We start from the raw sequence: 16438 nt of genomic DNA on the forward strand, positions 1-16438 counted from the left end.
CTACGTTACTCGTTACTTGATATAAGTAACGTATGTGCGTTACTTGTTACTGTTTTAAAAAATAACGAGTCTGTTACCTCATTACCGAAAGAAGTAACCGGTTACCGGTAACGCCGTTACTGGTAACGCGTTACCGCCGGCACTTCGGAGGTGCCACCAACGGACTCTCGATACACGATCCAACATACTTCAATAGAGATCAGCGGTCGGAACGCGAAACGCCGGCGTCCAGCGTGTGACTCTTGCATTCGAGTGCCTTCGACGAGTGCTGTGTAGACAAAGGCAGCTAGCTTTGCGTCCACCCACTAATCACTCCAACCAGAGCTCGACATTCGCGCGTCACCGCGCTCTCTCGTCTCGGGCAGTATGTCAAAACATCCCATTCGCATTCGAGCCTTGCGCCATTCGTGACATTCTCGTTCGGCCCTTTACGTTTGAACTTTCTCATACGATCCGGACCAGTTTTGTTTTTTTCGAAACTAGGCCTTTTCTCATTTTGGCCGTTATCTGACAATGTCACATTCGTATTTTGACCTTGCGCATTTCGACCCATCCTTATTTCGTCCGTCTCATTTGAACCTTCTCATAAAATCTGAATCTGTTTTAGTTTTTTTCGCAATGTGCATCTTCATTCTCATTTTTTTTTCGTTCGCGCTACAGCCGAATGGCACTAATTCCGCATGCTTTCACCGTCGTTATGGCTTCGCGGCTTTGTTGACGAGTCTTAACTTGTCTGGGCCCCCAGCATGCCATCAGATATATGTAGGGTACTTTTTGGTTGAACACGATTATTAACCGAATGCGGAACGAAAATTCCACCATTCAGAGGTTTTTGTGGCGTTGTAGAAATCTAAAGCTCCTTAACGAAACAGGTTCAGAGTGCGCATGACAGTATCATTGCAAAATATATTCGAGTAAAACATTCTGGGGGGAAAACTTATTTTTGTGAAGGCAATTTTGACAAGAGCGCTACCCCAGCCAACCAAATCGCTCGCTGACGTTTCTGTACGTTGCAATCGGAAGTTTTGATGTTGCGAAAACATTCTCTCAGTTAAGCTATGTCCGAAACCTGGACATGTTTGCTATTGCAACAGAAACGCTGCGCATGCGTATGATTCTCTATGTCTTCCCATTTGAAAACTTAAATGCCCGAGTGAGCTCTTATACAAAGTTTTAACCCGATTATCTTCACATTAATGACTCGCTTGTGTAAGTAAAATGTTCCATGTCCTAAGACTGATCAATACTTTTTATTTGCGGTCAGCGATCGAGTGCTGGTAGCTCTTTTTCACGAAATATGAGACGCCGTGCACGCATCCACAGTCAAGTGGCTCGGCATTTTTCGCCTAGGTGGCGAGGAGATCAAACTATAGGGGGGGGGGGGCAGTTTTATTATCATCACCACAAACAAACGCTGCGTGGCAAACAACTCTCACGCTAGAACTCGCCAATCGCACGCCCCATCATTTCCGCTCTCGCTGCATATTTGTTTCTAGGAATATAGTGCGCACTTGCTTCGTACCGCATTGCCAAGTGACCCAGCATTGCTCAAAGCATGCTTATGAACCGGGTATATGCAGCGCAGAGTACTGCAGCACGTACACGACGATGAGGGCACTGTCCGCCGTCGGCTCTGGTGCAAAGTTGCACTCGATGACATGATCGCAGTTGAGCACGTCCTCTCCTTCAACGACACACCACTTGCTTTCGCCGATGTCGTCCGGGTTTGTCGAAAGAGAGAGGATAACTGAAAAGAAATGTGCTTGTTTTGTGAATCATTAAGAAGAAGAAAAAAAAAACGTGGACGCCGTGCCGGCTACGCACGATCCAGAGCGCGTGCTACCGACTCAACGAGGCTTTCCCGACACACCCGTGCGTGACCCCACATGCGCTTGTTTTGCCTCCCGAGAGGAATTCGATGACATTGTACGCAAGAGGGGACTAGATTACTTCTTTCGAGATGCGTTTAGGAGAAAAGAATAGTGCTACATATCTTTCACGAGCCTTGCGTCATCGTCTTCCATAGCGGCAAATGCACTAACGACTGCGGTCGGAGAGTTTGCTAGCCACACGGCGTTCGCTCCCGAGGTGACCGCTAGAGAGCACCACTCTTCAATCCCCTCCTTTCGTGCTCCATTGGCAACACCTTTGTTTTTTGGCAATTTCCTTAGGCAAGTAATAACGTAGAATGCGTTTTATCGGCCGATTTTTATGGAGATCTGTAATATTCTAGTGTAACGTTTGGCTGTAACGAAAACGCGACACCTAATAGCGTCACGCCTATAGGGAACCATAAGGGCCAAGTGAGAAGGGTGACACGGGAACAGGCCCAAATGAGGAGGGTTGAAATGCGAAGGGCGAAACAGGAAAGAGCCAAGTGCGAAGGGGTCAAAGCGAGAAGATCTTTTTAGAGAATGTTTCTTTTGAAAAGGGCCAAGTAAGAAGGGCGAAACGAGAACGGGCTCAAATGATCACCACCCCTCGTCTCCTCCTCTCCCCCAGATTTCCCGCATTACTTTTTTCACTAGGAAACGTGGGGAGCATATCGGGAAGACAAAAGAGGCTCTGTAACTAGGTCCGACATCTTTGTCCTATGGAACGCATTCAGGGCATTCGCAGCAGCTCTCTTCTGACGAATATCAGACGCCGCGCATACGTTCATACTTAGTGACTTGGCAATTTCGACCCGAGTGATGAGCGATAAAAACGTGTCCATGTGCCTCTTGTACTAAATCGTTATTGCGTGCTCAAAGATGTGTAGTTGGATAAATGATATAACCGAACCCATATGCAAACTAACACAGTGACGCCCCCCCCCCCCCCTTTTTTTTTTTTTTTTTTACGCACGAGTAGAAGTTTATGGCCTGAAATATGAGTATCTTCTCGGTCACAATACTCGTTCAAGTTTACTCCAGAATCACTGACAGTTTAATGAAACGGACGGTGTGGTGAGTCCTGGGGTCCGATTTTAGTGTCACCACGGGAGCGAGATCTTCTGCCTATCGCGCAGCGAGCGAAGATAGCGTTCGTAGACGGTTCGTTTGCCAAGGTGTCACACGTTCGGTGAAATAAGATATCCGATGCAAACAAAATTTCAATTCTGATAGGACCGCTGACCCAACGATAGGTCCATGCCCTGGTGAACGGACGGGAACGGGAAAAGGAGCAACGCAGACTCCTTTCTTCTCAACCGCAAAACGGTTTACTGGAAATCCGCCAGACTTAAAACAAAACAAACAAAAAATAAAAAAAAATAAAAACTCCCGACAGCAAAACACAAAGGAGCGTCCCACAGAGGAAGCGCACAAATTTCAATACATATTGATCTGTCCACAAGTGCTCAGGCGCGACTTACCTTACTATGATATATCTACATGGAAACACAGCGCTCATACAAAGAACGTTTTCTGCAGTTAGGTTCTTTCACTCAAAGAAGAGAAAAAAAAATTAAACTATACAAAGAGTTATGGTGGTGAGTGGCGCGAACTTGAGTCCGGTGGGTGAAAGGGGTGACACGGCCTCTTGTAAATCATTCGTTAGTTAAACGCTACGCCTCCGTCTCGTTCCTCGCCCCTCACAGTGAGTCCGTCCACCAGGGAGTGGACCTATATACCGTCCGGTCAGCGGTACTAACGAAATGATATATTTTGTTTGCATGGGGATCATTTGAATCTTTTATTTTCCGAACTTGTGACACAAGGTGAGCGAGGAACACGATTCGTACGCTGCGGAGCGCCATTAGCTGACGACAATAAGATGAGGAAACACAGTACGTAGTACGTTAACGGACCGAAGAAAAAGTTGATCGCCTGCTATACGAACCGAGTGCCACGGAGAAGTGAGATCCGACGTGGTCTCAAATTGTGATCGTCTGCTATTTCACGTTGGAAGCCACTAGACATCCGCGCGTCTTTTGCAAACATCAAGTACTGATGCGGTACACAAGCTGACATCGACGGACTGATTGCGGAGTACTGAGGACCAGCACATCAGAGCCTTCAAGGTCTTGCTCGCTATATTGGAGATGCTGAGACTTCCTCACCGAAATTTTGCCTAATTCTGAATTCGCGAACGGGTCCAAAATGCCTCATTGGTTGATTACGCGCAAGCCTTGGTGGCCCGTCCAATCAGCAGCCGAGAACGCTCTCGCTCTCGCTTTCACCAAAATTCGATCGTTATTATTCTTATCCTCTTATTATCTTATTATTGGTCCTCATTCAACCAGGATGTGGCATTTGTACATAACAACACCGGAGGAGGAACGACGACGCGAGAAGTACGAGCATGGTAGGCAACCATGTTGAAATAACCTGAGACTGGGGTAGAGAAGAACCATCTAAACGTAGAACATTGTCCCTTTTACGTTTCAGTGTTTCTTCTCTACCCCAGTCTCAGGTTAATTCAACATGGTTAATATTCACCAGCTCGCCTGCACCTTTACAATTTTCTCCATGATAGGCAACGCCCGGCAATTCTTAACTGTCAGCTACTTTAATCGTACTGCGTTGGCCTAATTGCTCATCTACATCGAGACTCCAGACGCCATTTTGTTGAGGTATATTATCCATAAAACTCCGTACAACAAATTTGACGCTGACTGACTCGGCAGTTGGTTGGTTTAGGGTGCCTTCATGTGCGCTTTGCTTAGGGTGGTGGCATCTCGCCCTTTTGTCACACACGTTTATTTTTATTTTTTGTTGACAAGCGCGTGAAAGAGCGTGTCCCTGCACGCGCTTGTGGCGCTGACTGTGCTATGGCGACATTTTGTTTTCGTCGATTTCTTTGTATTTTGACCGTGAGCGCGCGCTGTCGGCATCTGGTACTACAAAGGGTGGCATCACCCTAAACAGAAGGACATTGAGGCACCCTAGGTTGGTTACGTCGCCAAAGAAGGTTGGAAGTTTGGAATTCACGAAACATGGCTGTCAACCATCATTCTCCATATTTAAATTGCGAAACGGTCGAATCGCGTACGTACATACATGCACTAACCGGAGAACAATGCGAGAAGAAAATGCGCCCCAAAACGAAGGAAACTATTCTACCTAACTCCCTTGATAACAAATGAAGAAAAAAAAGCGAAACAATAGAATGGGAGCAGGAGTCCCATTCAGTGTTCTCGAAAGAACTGTATGAGACTCTCTTGGTGATGTTTTCTTCTTCCCCAGTTATTTCGCCCCCTTCTACTTTGTCTTGTCTTAAAGGATTTTTTTCGTGCCCTTGTCTCTTTCTTTCTGAGAATCCCATTTCAAAAGAAAATTACTTTTTTGTTTTGTTTTTGCTTTGCAAAATATGATTACATTTCTTTTCTTTTTTTCCTTTTCTGAACGCGATAAAACTCATCCCGTTCTGCGCGAAGTGTGCGCCTGAAAACTCTTCCAGAGGCAAATACCAGGGCCTTCGCTGAAACACTTCACTCTTATTTTTTTCTTCTTATTTATATCATTAGTGTGAAGAGCACGCGTATATGTGCACGCGCGTGTGCGTGTATGTGTGCGCGCCCGCATCTGTGTTTGCGTGTCTGGTCTTCTCTTTGTCGGTAGGTTAGTGCTCGTACACTCGAGAATGCATGCATGCGTATTGGGGTCCGTTTCTGCCTCTTTCCGCTTCCTCGGGTACGAACGATGAGCTCTAATAAAAGTTTCACGAAAGAGGCAAATACGCAGTCCGCCGTGAATGCAAAAGGACTGCGTTAGGTTTCGTCTCGGAATGGACTGCAGCGGAAGCCACGAGCCAACGCGGTCGATCCAGCGAAGAGAACGTGACACGCGACCATCCTGCTGGCTTGCATCGCCGCGGGAAGAGGAAGTTCGCGTGGTAACGCCCTCGGTGCTTGATTGGCTGGGTTGCTTCGTAGCGTGCGCCACGGTGCAGCGTATAGTGAGACGGAGCGCAGGATGGAACAAACGGAGTGCGATATGATGTGTTCCATCTACTCTCTGTTTTGCGGAGACCTAGACACCAGAAAGCCAGAGAAAAATGACCTGGCTTTTTGCGCCTGAGCGCTCTCGCTCAAAGTTCGTTCTCTTCCATGAAAAAAAAAAAAAAAAAAAAAAAGTCACACACAAGACGAAAACGGTTACAAGATATACACGCAAAAAGAAGAACTATTTCAGACCTCAATTGTATATTTTGTCTCTATTTTTAAGTTGTTACGGCGTCACGGAGATATTTCGAGGTTTTCTCCCTTTTGTTTTTATATGCGACATTGGCGACTGTTTTAATGCCCCCCTCTCCTGAAGCACAAAATAAGTAAAGAAAAACTTCTTTCCTTTGTTGCTATTTTGTAAGGATCATATTCATCACGAGGTTTTCAGTGTTTATTTTGTGCTCCACGTGCCATTAATCAATCATCTGTCTCCCTCCCCCATTCGCTGGGCTTTCAGTTTTCTACGGTCCCAAATGGCTTTTCGAAGTTTTCGCTATCGAAGTTATCTGACATGAATAACGTGAGTTGTGTTGTACGAAATAAGAGTAATTCCTGAGGAATTAGAAACTAGAACCCTTGTTTCGAAAACAAAGCTGACCCTAGACCAGCGTTATTAGATCAACTCAGTTACGGAACTGCCCATACACGCTGCTTGCACGAGCGACCCCCCCTATGCCCCCCCCCCCCCCCCCTTTCTCACTCGACGCGCCGGACAGCTGCTATGGCAACTGCAGTGTATTCTGTGGAGTGCGTACGTTTCAAAGCGCAGCATCTAGATGGCGTTCCAGCGGTTAAACTGCACTTGCGGGTGCCAATAGTGGTGCCCCTCTCTGTAGTATAGTCAACTTCAGAAGCGGATATTGTCAAGTTACTTATTCCCTCCTGAACATCGTACTCTTACCAACAAAACTGATTCAATTCGCCACGTCGGCAGTAACACGAAAAAAAAAAAAAATACGGCGAATTGGGTACAATACGTAGCGAGTAAAATTAATTTAGAACGATGATGGGGTATCCGATAAACCACGCCTCTTTAAAGCCTGACCTCGAATAGAGAGTAAACTACAAAGTTTAAAAAAAAAAAAAAAAAAACTGACGTAGTAATAAATCGAAGCAATGATCGCCACACTCGCGACCGCAAAAGACACAATACGAGCGCAGCCCCTCAGTCAATCTCATCCGTGCCGCCGGAAAAGGCGCCAGGAATTCATGAGGCCGGTCGGAAACGGTTTCGGCGCGAGCAAGTACTGCAGGCACACACTTGAAAGGACCGTGACCGATTGCCACCAATGATTCGGGGCGAGGGAATCGAGCGAAACGAAGAGATATATCGTAATTAGAATGAAAGATAGAAAGGAAGGGAAAAAGAAAGAAAGAAAGGAAGAACCGTAGAAGAAAAGGGAAGGTGAAGCGGAGAACGGTTTCCGCAGCTCTGGCGGTCCGTCATAAGACAGGCGCAAAAGAAATGGCCGAAAGTAATCGATATGGCGGACGAGAGTCAGGAATAAGAAGAGGAAGTACGTGAGAAAATCCCGGGGAGGAGGGAGGGGATAGCGCGGACGGATTGCGACTGACATGGAGCAAAATGAGACTGAAAAGCGAGGCCGAGAAAATGAAATCGTGTTACCTCTCTCTCGCTCTCTTTCTCTCTCGGCAAAGAAGTAGAGAGAGGTGGAAGGGTGAGAGTCTTGCTTTGCTTGCCACACTTTGTTTCACCTTAACGATGGAGCGCTGCAGACGCTACGAGACGCCCTAACCAATCTAGAACTGCGAACACATCGGGTGACTACACACCCCGCACGCCGCTGCAGCCCTTTCGAGGGTCACGTGACACTGATACTGCATTGGATTGGTTCGGATGGCTCGTAGCTTTCTCAGCGGTCCATCGTTCAGGTGAAACAGAGTCTATAGCTGCCTGCGGGACCGTCTTCGTGTCTGTGCGCGTGTGTTTGTGTCTGATGTCTTTACTTGCGGGCGCGAACCGCGGCGTCGCTCAGTTGTCCAATCGAAGCGCTGAACCGACACGGGTGTGTGCCGATATAAATGGCTGGAAGGCAGGGGAAAGGTATGGAACTAGCCCGGGGACACTTTTCTTCTTGACGCGGAGCTATATACGACGCGCTGGCGATCACTGCTTCCCTCAAAAGTTTAAACAAAAGGTAAGGGGGTCACGAAAGAAGTTCTAGAAGACTTTTTTTTTTTCGTTTTGTTTGCTGTTTTAAAGTTTTTCCGACTTGAAAAGACCTCGCAACTCCAGGACTTCTTTTTTTTTTTTTTTTTCGTCTCTTTAGCGACCGACTTATTTCAATCTCGAGTAATCCCATAAAATTTCCGAGTTATAGATTTTATTTTTTACGTTTTTCCTTTGCTGGTTTTTTCTTCCCGACTTAGAAGTAGAAAAGAAGAAAAAATAGAAGTTCCAGCTTTCGAAGGGGCTTTTTGAGATAATTCGAATTTTGAAGCACATTTCAACGTCTACTACGATATCCCTTAGTAAATATCCAGACGTTTTTAGACGCATGAAAGCATGGCGCCCGACTGGCGCCCCGTGCGTGCAAGCACGTGCAGCTTGCGCGTGAACAACTTTTTGTTTGTTGCTTAATATAATGTTTTTTTTTCACCGAGTGTTGCCTTGTGTGATGCCCGTAAGGGCCTTCAAGGTTTAATAAATGATGATGATGACGAACATAACTTTGGCAAGTTTGCACTTGGACGGGCTTGTCCGCATGAGCAGAGGTATGGCGGCGGCGAGTCGCATTGCTTGCACTCGTCTATACAACCGCCATGCGTCTCCCTTCTATATTTATTTTACTGGACAATGCTTAGATAACGAAAGTACCATGGGCGGGCGATACTTTCTAACGAACATGATATCCACAAATATTTTTTTTTAAATCTTTAATCAGGGTTAAGCTTGTAGCGTTCACACAATTGGATTTCAGAGTAAAATGTCCGCTTCTAACAAAGAATCGCTTTTTTCTCTCTTTTATCTTTTTGCAGATGGATTGCTCGCGTAGAAGTACGAACGCCATGCGACCGGCCAGAAGAATGGCGCACGCTTCCTGTTGGCGAGCCTCGAGGCCTCACACCTGAATCCTATGGGCCAGGCGGGAACGCCTGGGACCTCACTGAATCTCGATGGATCGCCGGAGAAAAACTTCCGGTACTTCGGCCACGCCGCATTTACTAGTCACGAAGCCCTGCGCTCTCCTGAACCATCTGCTCGTGCTCCTCCTAGCCTGCGGGTCTGTCGTAGCGTCAAACGAGACCAGCGACACCTCCTGGGACGTTCAGTGCCCCCTCGTCTGCAAGTGCAGTCTCGAAGCCTCCATGAACATGGGCTTGAAACTCAAGACTGCCAACTGCTCAGGTCGAGGCTTGAGGACAGTACCGACAGGCCTACCCGCAGACACCCAGGTCTTGCTCTTAAACGGAAATCAACTGACGGACCTCCACAACCAGATTCCGTCGCTCCGAAGTCTCGTTGAACTGGACCTTTCGCGGAACCACATCAAGCAGCTTGGCCGAGGCATAATCTTCCACAACATCAGCAGGCTCAAGTTCCTAGACCTGTCCCACAACGAGTTCAAGACCCTGTTCAACGGTGTCTTCAGAGGCGTCGTCCGGCTCGAGACGCTCCTCATGAACAACGTGCAGATCAAGTTCATGGAGGAGCGGGTCTTTGACGGAATGCGACAGCTTCGAGTGCTCACAGTGGACCGCAACCATCTGCCCGCCATCTACCCCGAGTGGTTCCAAGACCTGTTCGCGCTCGAGAGCCTCTCACTCTCGCACAATCACATCTCGTACGTGTACTCCCGCGTGTTCCTCCTGCTGCACCGCCTCCGGCATCTGTCCCTGTCTCACAACCACATCCGAGGCCTCAGCGACCAGGCCTTCCTTGGCCTGGACAACCTCACCTCGCTGCACCTGGAGAGTAACCAGCTCACCCGCGTGCCTGCGCAGGCACTGCAAAAACTCCATGGACTGCGCACGCTCCAGATCGGTAGCAACCCGTTCACGGGATTTCGATCCGGGAACTTTGTGCGTCTTCCCGTGGTGGAACTTAGCGCCGACCACGTGCCCACGTTGACCGTGATCGAGCGCGGCGCGTTTCGAGACTTGCCCCGCCTGCAGTTGTTGCGGCTGCACGACAACGTCCGGCTCCAGTACGTGGACACCGAGGCGTTCGTCAACGTTCCGTCCCTCCGGGAGCTGTACCTCCACCAGAATAACCTTTCCGCTCTCAGCGAAGACTTGTTCCGCAATGTGTCCGCTCCTTTACAGGTTTCTCTGCACGGCAACCCGCTTCTCTGCGACTGTAATGTTCGTTGGGCGGTTGAGGCCGTGTCAGCCCTATCAAACACGTCCGTTCACTTTATGCAACCCGAAGACCTGGCTTGCCACAGGCCGGAGCCGATGGCAGGCCGCCTTCTTCGAAACCTATCGCTGACCGAGTTACCCGTGGAGTGCGCGCCCTACCTGGTCGGCACCGTGAACAGCACGGTGCAGCGGAAGATCGGTGACGCCCAAGTGTTTCAGTGCTACGCGCTCGGCCTTCCGGCGCCCAAAGTGCGTTGGGTCCTACCCAACGGTCGGGTCTGCAACGACACGGGCAACGACGTGCATGTTCAGTTCAAGCCTCCTGGGAGTCTGACCATCTACCATTTAAAACCCATGGACGTGGGGCCATACAAGTGCATCGCCGAGAACGCGCTCGGCAGCGTGGTCAAAGTGGTCGATCTTGTGGTCGAGAACATCGACATCCACATCTTTCCCCAGGGCATTCTTGCCACGTCTGTGAATGTCGTGTGGAACGGAACGGCACGGAACACATTTCCCAAGTACGAAATACAGTACCATCTGGACGACGGCAAAGACTACTTCCCCCAGGGCCCCAAGAACGTGGACGATTCTTCCGTCAAGGACGTTGGGGCGACAGGACGCTTCGGATCGGTGACGGTGAGCAAGTTTTACAGGTCGTACACCATCAACAACCTGCAGCCGGACACCAAGTACGTTTTCTGCATCGCCGTCAAGGACGAGGAAGGTGGCTCTCACGTGAAGCTCTCGTGCACGCGCGCTCGGACGAGAGACGCTAGCTTCATGCTGCAAGGCATCCACTACACGAGCAACGTGGCCGTGGCGGTCGTGCTGGGCATCGTGTCCGCCATGATCCTGGTGCTGTGTGCGGCGACTCTGGCGGCGCGTAGATACCGTCACAGGCAGTACGAGACGCCCCAGAAGTCTTTAGTCAGTAACACTGCCTCGCAAATTATGCCTCTCGAAAGCCTGTACAGTCCGCTCATGGCCAACGTTGGGTCATGAAGTTGAGCCGCCTCGACTAGACTACAACACGGAGATTCCTAGTCACTCAACGACATCATCTAAGTGCAAAGTATCGCATCTAATACGCACGCTAATGTGACTCGTTAGTTTGGTGAGCTGTGACAGTTTAGTTTTGGTTTATTTGTTTAACTAGTCCAGCTCCTATGCGGAGCACCTATTCTTGTGTGTAACCAAGGTTATGAAAAGCTGTCCTTGCACATTTCTTAAGCTCCTTGCAGTACGAGGTGCAGCCCCGGAAGAGAACTCTTAAAATAATTTTATGCTTTCTTTATTTTTGTTTGCATTGTAATCGCTCACTAGAAACGGTTTTAAAGAGTACAGAATTGTCAAATTTTAATATATGCCTTTGCAATCATCATTGCTTTATTCGTGTGTCTACCGCGCTACAGAAGCTTCCCATTCCAGCACACTCTGCTCTATGTCAAGAGCTTCTGTGCTGTGTTGTCTAAAACACGGGTGTGAGCACGTGGTATTCATAAATGAGTTTCATTTCCCAGCGCAAGGTGGAAACAAAAGCATTTTGAAAAATGTTTCGCTTGTTTGACTGTGCCTTTGATATCACTGCACACAAATTGCAAAATGACGTATCAAAGAAAAGATTTAAAAAAGCAAAAAAAAACAACATAGAAGCCATTCTTCTGAGGTCTTATTGCTATTTATTTTGTAAGCGGACTTGGCCTAGTATAAACGCTTGTGTGGTCCTAAAAAAAATAAATAAAACAAGTTAAAACATTTTCTTCTAGACATTGTGTTTAAGAACAGCGACGTGAAGATCAGACTTTTATAAGTGTGAGCGTAGTGTAACATGTGGAGCGTTTTGAAATTTTCAAAAAAGTAATTCTATACTTAATGTTCTTTGAAAAGCAATCTGCATATTTGATATAATAAGCACGTGCAACATTTGGAGCGTTCTGAAATTCTCAAAGACAAGATTCTATACTTAAAATTCTTTAAAAAGCATTCTATATACTTGATATAATAAGTACATGAAAACCAGAAACCAAATCATAGATTTAAACCAACAATAGCCATTAATTGGAGTAAATTATTTTTCTTTTCAAAGCAAGAGATTGTTCGGTATATCTCTATATCGCAACTGAATAGATATACTGTTTTACCATTAGTATGAGCAAAGTGGAGACAACGAGGGCGTGCATAACACTTGGAGACCGCATTGACGTTCAGACGTGCTAATTAGAGGCGTAGCACCGTTCAAGGTGGCACACTTGCGGTTGATATCTCCGCTCCCCTCCCACTTATGGTGCAACAAAGAACAGGTAATATTCACTGTTGACCATAGCTGAGTTCGTTGCCAATTAGCGTGTACTGAGGATGAGCTTCCATAGCGTTTCCGCAACGTGCATTCCACACAACATCAAGATCATCGTTGCTGGCAGACAATGCGGGAAGTTTTTTCCGAACTTGCGTTGTGAAATCTAGGCTCATTATGGCGCCAGTTTATTACCGCTTGTGTCCAAAACCTCACAGAGCCAAGATGCACGAAACGTTAAAACAGAGGTGAGCATAAACACTTTCTAGTTTATTCAAGCTGTGCCCACACCTAAATTATTCTATAATGAACGGCTCTGTATAACAAATGAATGGCAGTCTTATCTTACTATTTCATAAATATGCAACTGAGGTGGAAATGCTTCAGACTATGGCAGCAAGCTGTGTAAATTTCGAAATACCATACTAAAAGTGTAATCTGCATAACAATGGAGTTTACAAAATCTGTACTGACGTACGCCAGCCTTTGTTGTTTACTTGGTTCTAAAGTAGTTTCTTCTTGTTTTAGCCTGTTAATTTGTATTATTCACATTTTATGGCAGCTGATTCTATTTATTTATTAATTTATTGCCACAAGGTTTCTGGGGTACTAGGGACAAAAAAGGGCAGGGCGTATTTGTCTAACATATCACCTCTGCTTTTCATTGAATGAAGATTATGCAAGCAGCTGAATATGTTCAGTTGAGTCTATCCCTAAGAAATCATATTGAGTCATAAGGATAATAATTCCAGGAGAAGGAGAATAAGGAGGAGTAAGGAAAAACACAAATCTTGTCCAGCTCGCTTGCACCTTTGCATTAATTACATTATCATCATATTGGGTCCCATTCTTTCATCACTGAAGTATTAAGAAGATCATAGAACTGCACCATAGCGATCAGTCTGACTCTTCTCATGTGGAACATACTGTCTAAGATTTCTCAGGCCGTACACACTACTTTTTTTTTTTTACAGTAAACATAAAATTAAAGTGTTCAAGTGAGCTGGGAGAAGTTTAAACATGCAGAAAAGTAAGTACCCGAGAGAGTTACTTTGGAGACAACAGAAACACACAGATGTCTTGCAACGACTACGTAAGATGCCAATTTGAGTCCGTAGTCCCGTGAGTACTTTTAATAATAAGTAAACAAATTATTCAACGAGGTTCAAACTTTAACGCAAGCAAGCAGCTATAGTTTGTCTCACTTTTGTGCGAACAATGCAAAGCTACAAGCACGAGCAAGTTGTTCGAAATGATGCTTGTACTAAACGAGCGCACGTATTTGGCATGGAAGCTTAAAGCTCGGAACACGTTCATGAAGCTTCTACTACCCTTTCATTTAATTAAGATGAAACAAAGAAGTTTCACGTAATTTCACACCTTGTAAGGTCCCATCTTCGGTGCGCAATTTGATGTGAACACTGGCGAAGTTATTTACTTTTCTCTTCACGTTCGCTTGTTTCACCTGATGTACGAGCATAGCAGAAGCCGCAAGAGCTAACTCGGGGTACTTTCTACGTCCTTGCCAAGCGTGAGCGCTCGTGCAGTGCGAGCATCGTTCAAGGTATCATGCTCGTGTTTGTAGTTTCGGCTTCGCTCGAGCATTAAGTGAGACAAAATATATCATTTTGGTAAACAAAATCTATTAGAACTTTGGCATCGCATCTCTGTCTCTAGCGCACCCTCTGAAAGAGATCGAACTTTCATCGAAATGTAGATTGTATTCTGGGTGCAAATATGACTATTTTTCTAGCGTGTCATCCGGTAGTTTTTTTTTTTTTTTTTTTCTGTTATAAATTTTTAAGTTTGGAAACGAAATAAAATAGTCCCATTATGCAGCGTTTACACTAACGCTTCGATACCAATTTGGACGGTCCACATAAATCTGGTTCTTAACTATCCCACTAAGATTTACTGCAGAGGTGCTCCAAGATAGTGGAAGCTTTCACTAAAATTGTGGAAAGATTGGCTTACCCGAATAAATCGCGAAATAACAAAAACTGTGTTTTCCCTATACATAGAAATGTACACTAAAATAATATTTTGTGTCACTCTGGCACTTATTTTAGAATCAAGTGTAGAATAGGTAAGTCCAATTGTATTTTCCTTCCATTTCCCCAACGTTTAAGTCGTAATAAACGCAAAAACTGCTCAGAACGATTTTTTTTTTTATTTTACTGATTTTGAGAAATACAAAGGTTTAGCGACATTTATATCATAAACAAACCCAGTCTTTATTTTATTTCTTTTAACTCCGGGGGTTTCATGTATTCAGAGTTTCAATGAATAAATGGCTCCTCCTTCGGCCACCTCTGTAATGAATTTAAGCGCGATACGTTGAGAAACCGAATTTTCGGGACCATGCAAAGTGGGATCGAAGTGTTAGTGTACACTAGTTCAAGTGCTGCGTTTATACGAAAACTAACGGCACCTGACGACTTCAGTCGTACTCATCGCTATGATTCTCTCATATTTACAGTGAAACACATCGCGAATACGTACGACCATACCCACAACTGTTGAAACAGCACTCGTTTAGTTTTATTTTTGACATATACGTAAGTGATCACTAAAGAGCGGGTTGACACCGCTGCACATTTTTCTCAATCATTCCTGTATATAGTAGCGAAAATAGTATGTTCACCGAAGCCGCGAAGTACATAGACTTCAACGGCCAGCCCGACTACAAAGGGCGGCAGCAAAACGTTCTTCAAATAAACTATGGCACTGTTGGACATTTGTTTCCTGTTCACTGCTTTCGCGTTCTCTCAAGCCTGATTCACATGGTACGATTCTGCTCGCGATTTTTGCAGCCACGACGTCGAGAACCGCACCTTCCACCACGCTTTTTTTCTGCAGCACGAGCCGCGTCGCAACTGCGAAATCGCAAAAAAAAAATCGCACCACGTAAGTCGGACTTTCATATGCCCTCTCGGACGAGAGGCCTAACACCGCAGTCACAATAATCATACTTCGTACGAAAAACACGGTGTATACGCTGCAGATACGATGACATAATTATCTGTGGACAGGCCTAAAGCATGGTCGAAGCATGTATGTTTTATATATGTGCATATTCTTCTAACTTTTCTTCAGTTTCTGCACACCTATTGCGACAGGACAAAAAAGAGAAACTCCTCAAAGAATGCTCGCAGACTTTTTTTTTTTTTTTTAATTATGTATGGGCAGTGTGACCGCGGCTAAGAGCTACAGACGTGGAGAAAAAAAAAACAGTGTACACGAACTCAGTTTGTTGCTCCGTTTGTTCAAGCGAACAGCAGTATAATGAGCCTGCCCAAGCGTCCGGAAACATAAGTCGCCTTGGGCAGGTAATTTTTTTTTTTTTCTATCGCCACCAGGGGTTATGAAGAAGCGAGACAGAAGCGTTGGCATGCATGCTCTACTGTGTGTCGTGACATGAGGTGTGCAGAAGAAACGCCGCATCGAGAAGGCGCTAACTTGCCTTCCGCCGTGCTTTGGTTGTGCGCGCTCAAGAGACGTTGAAGATAGAAATTTTGCTGTGGAAACATCTGCTGCAGATTTTATGCTGCAACAAACTATATGTAGTTTTTTTTTATATACAACTTTACAATGCTTAGCAAAATGAAGTTTACCATTGGAGTGCGTGGTCCCGCGTTCCCGTGACGCCATCTGTCAGGAGAAGCGCTCTGTCTGGTGTCGCGATGTTGCACATGCGTACAGCTGAGTCAAGCACTCGTGGGCTTTTCGTGCTCGGTGCACCTCCCCTGATCGCAAATCAACGCTGGCCATAAGTTTTCAACAGGACAGCGTTTTTTTTTTTTTCTTCTTTGCAGTAGCGTAAGCAGATTGATCAATTTCAAGATGTTAAAATTGTAAAACAAAAACAACGTCACTTGTAGTGATATCAC

General features: G+C 46.0%; 1 protein-coding gene across 1 annotated transcript; it reads left to right on the plus strand.

Annotated features, from left to right (window-relative positions):
* The first annotated feature begins 9067 nt into the window (after positions 1–9067).
* On the plus strand, positions 9068–11513 carry LOC8023970 (leucine-rich repeat neuronal protein 1). The gene has a single exon (XM_002403706.5). It carries the CDS (start codon positions 9068–9070, stop codon positions 11255–11257), a length of 2190 nt encoding a protein of 729 aa, XP_002403750.3. The 3' UTR covers positions 11258–11513.
* The last annotated feature ends 4925 nt before the right edge of the window (positions 11514–16438 follow it).

Source organism: Ixodes scapularis, unplaced genomic scaffold (genome assembly GCF_016920785.2).
Source record: "Ixodes scapularis isolate PalLabHiFi unplaced genomic scaffold, ASM1692078v2 PGA_scaffold2__306_contigs__length_199485367, whole genome shotgun sequence".
NCBI classification, from domain to species: domain Eukaryota; kingdom Metazoa; phylum Arthropoda; class Arachnida; order Ixodida; family Ixodidae; genus Ixodes; species Ixodes scapularis.

Bases quoted from the DNA above. Each gene is read 5' to 3' on its own strand.
- LOC8023970 (XM_002403706.5), top strand. From the start codon at position 9,068: ATGGATCGCCGGAGAAAAACTTCCGGTACTTCGGCCACGCCGCATTTA.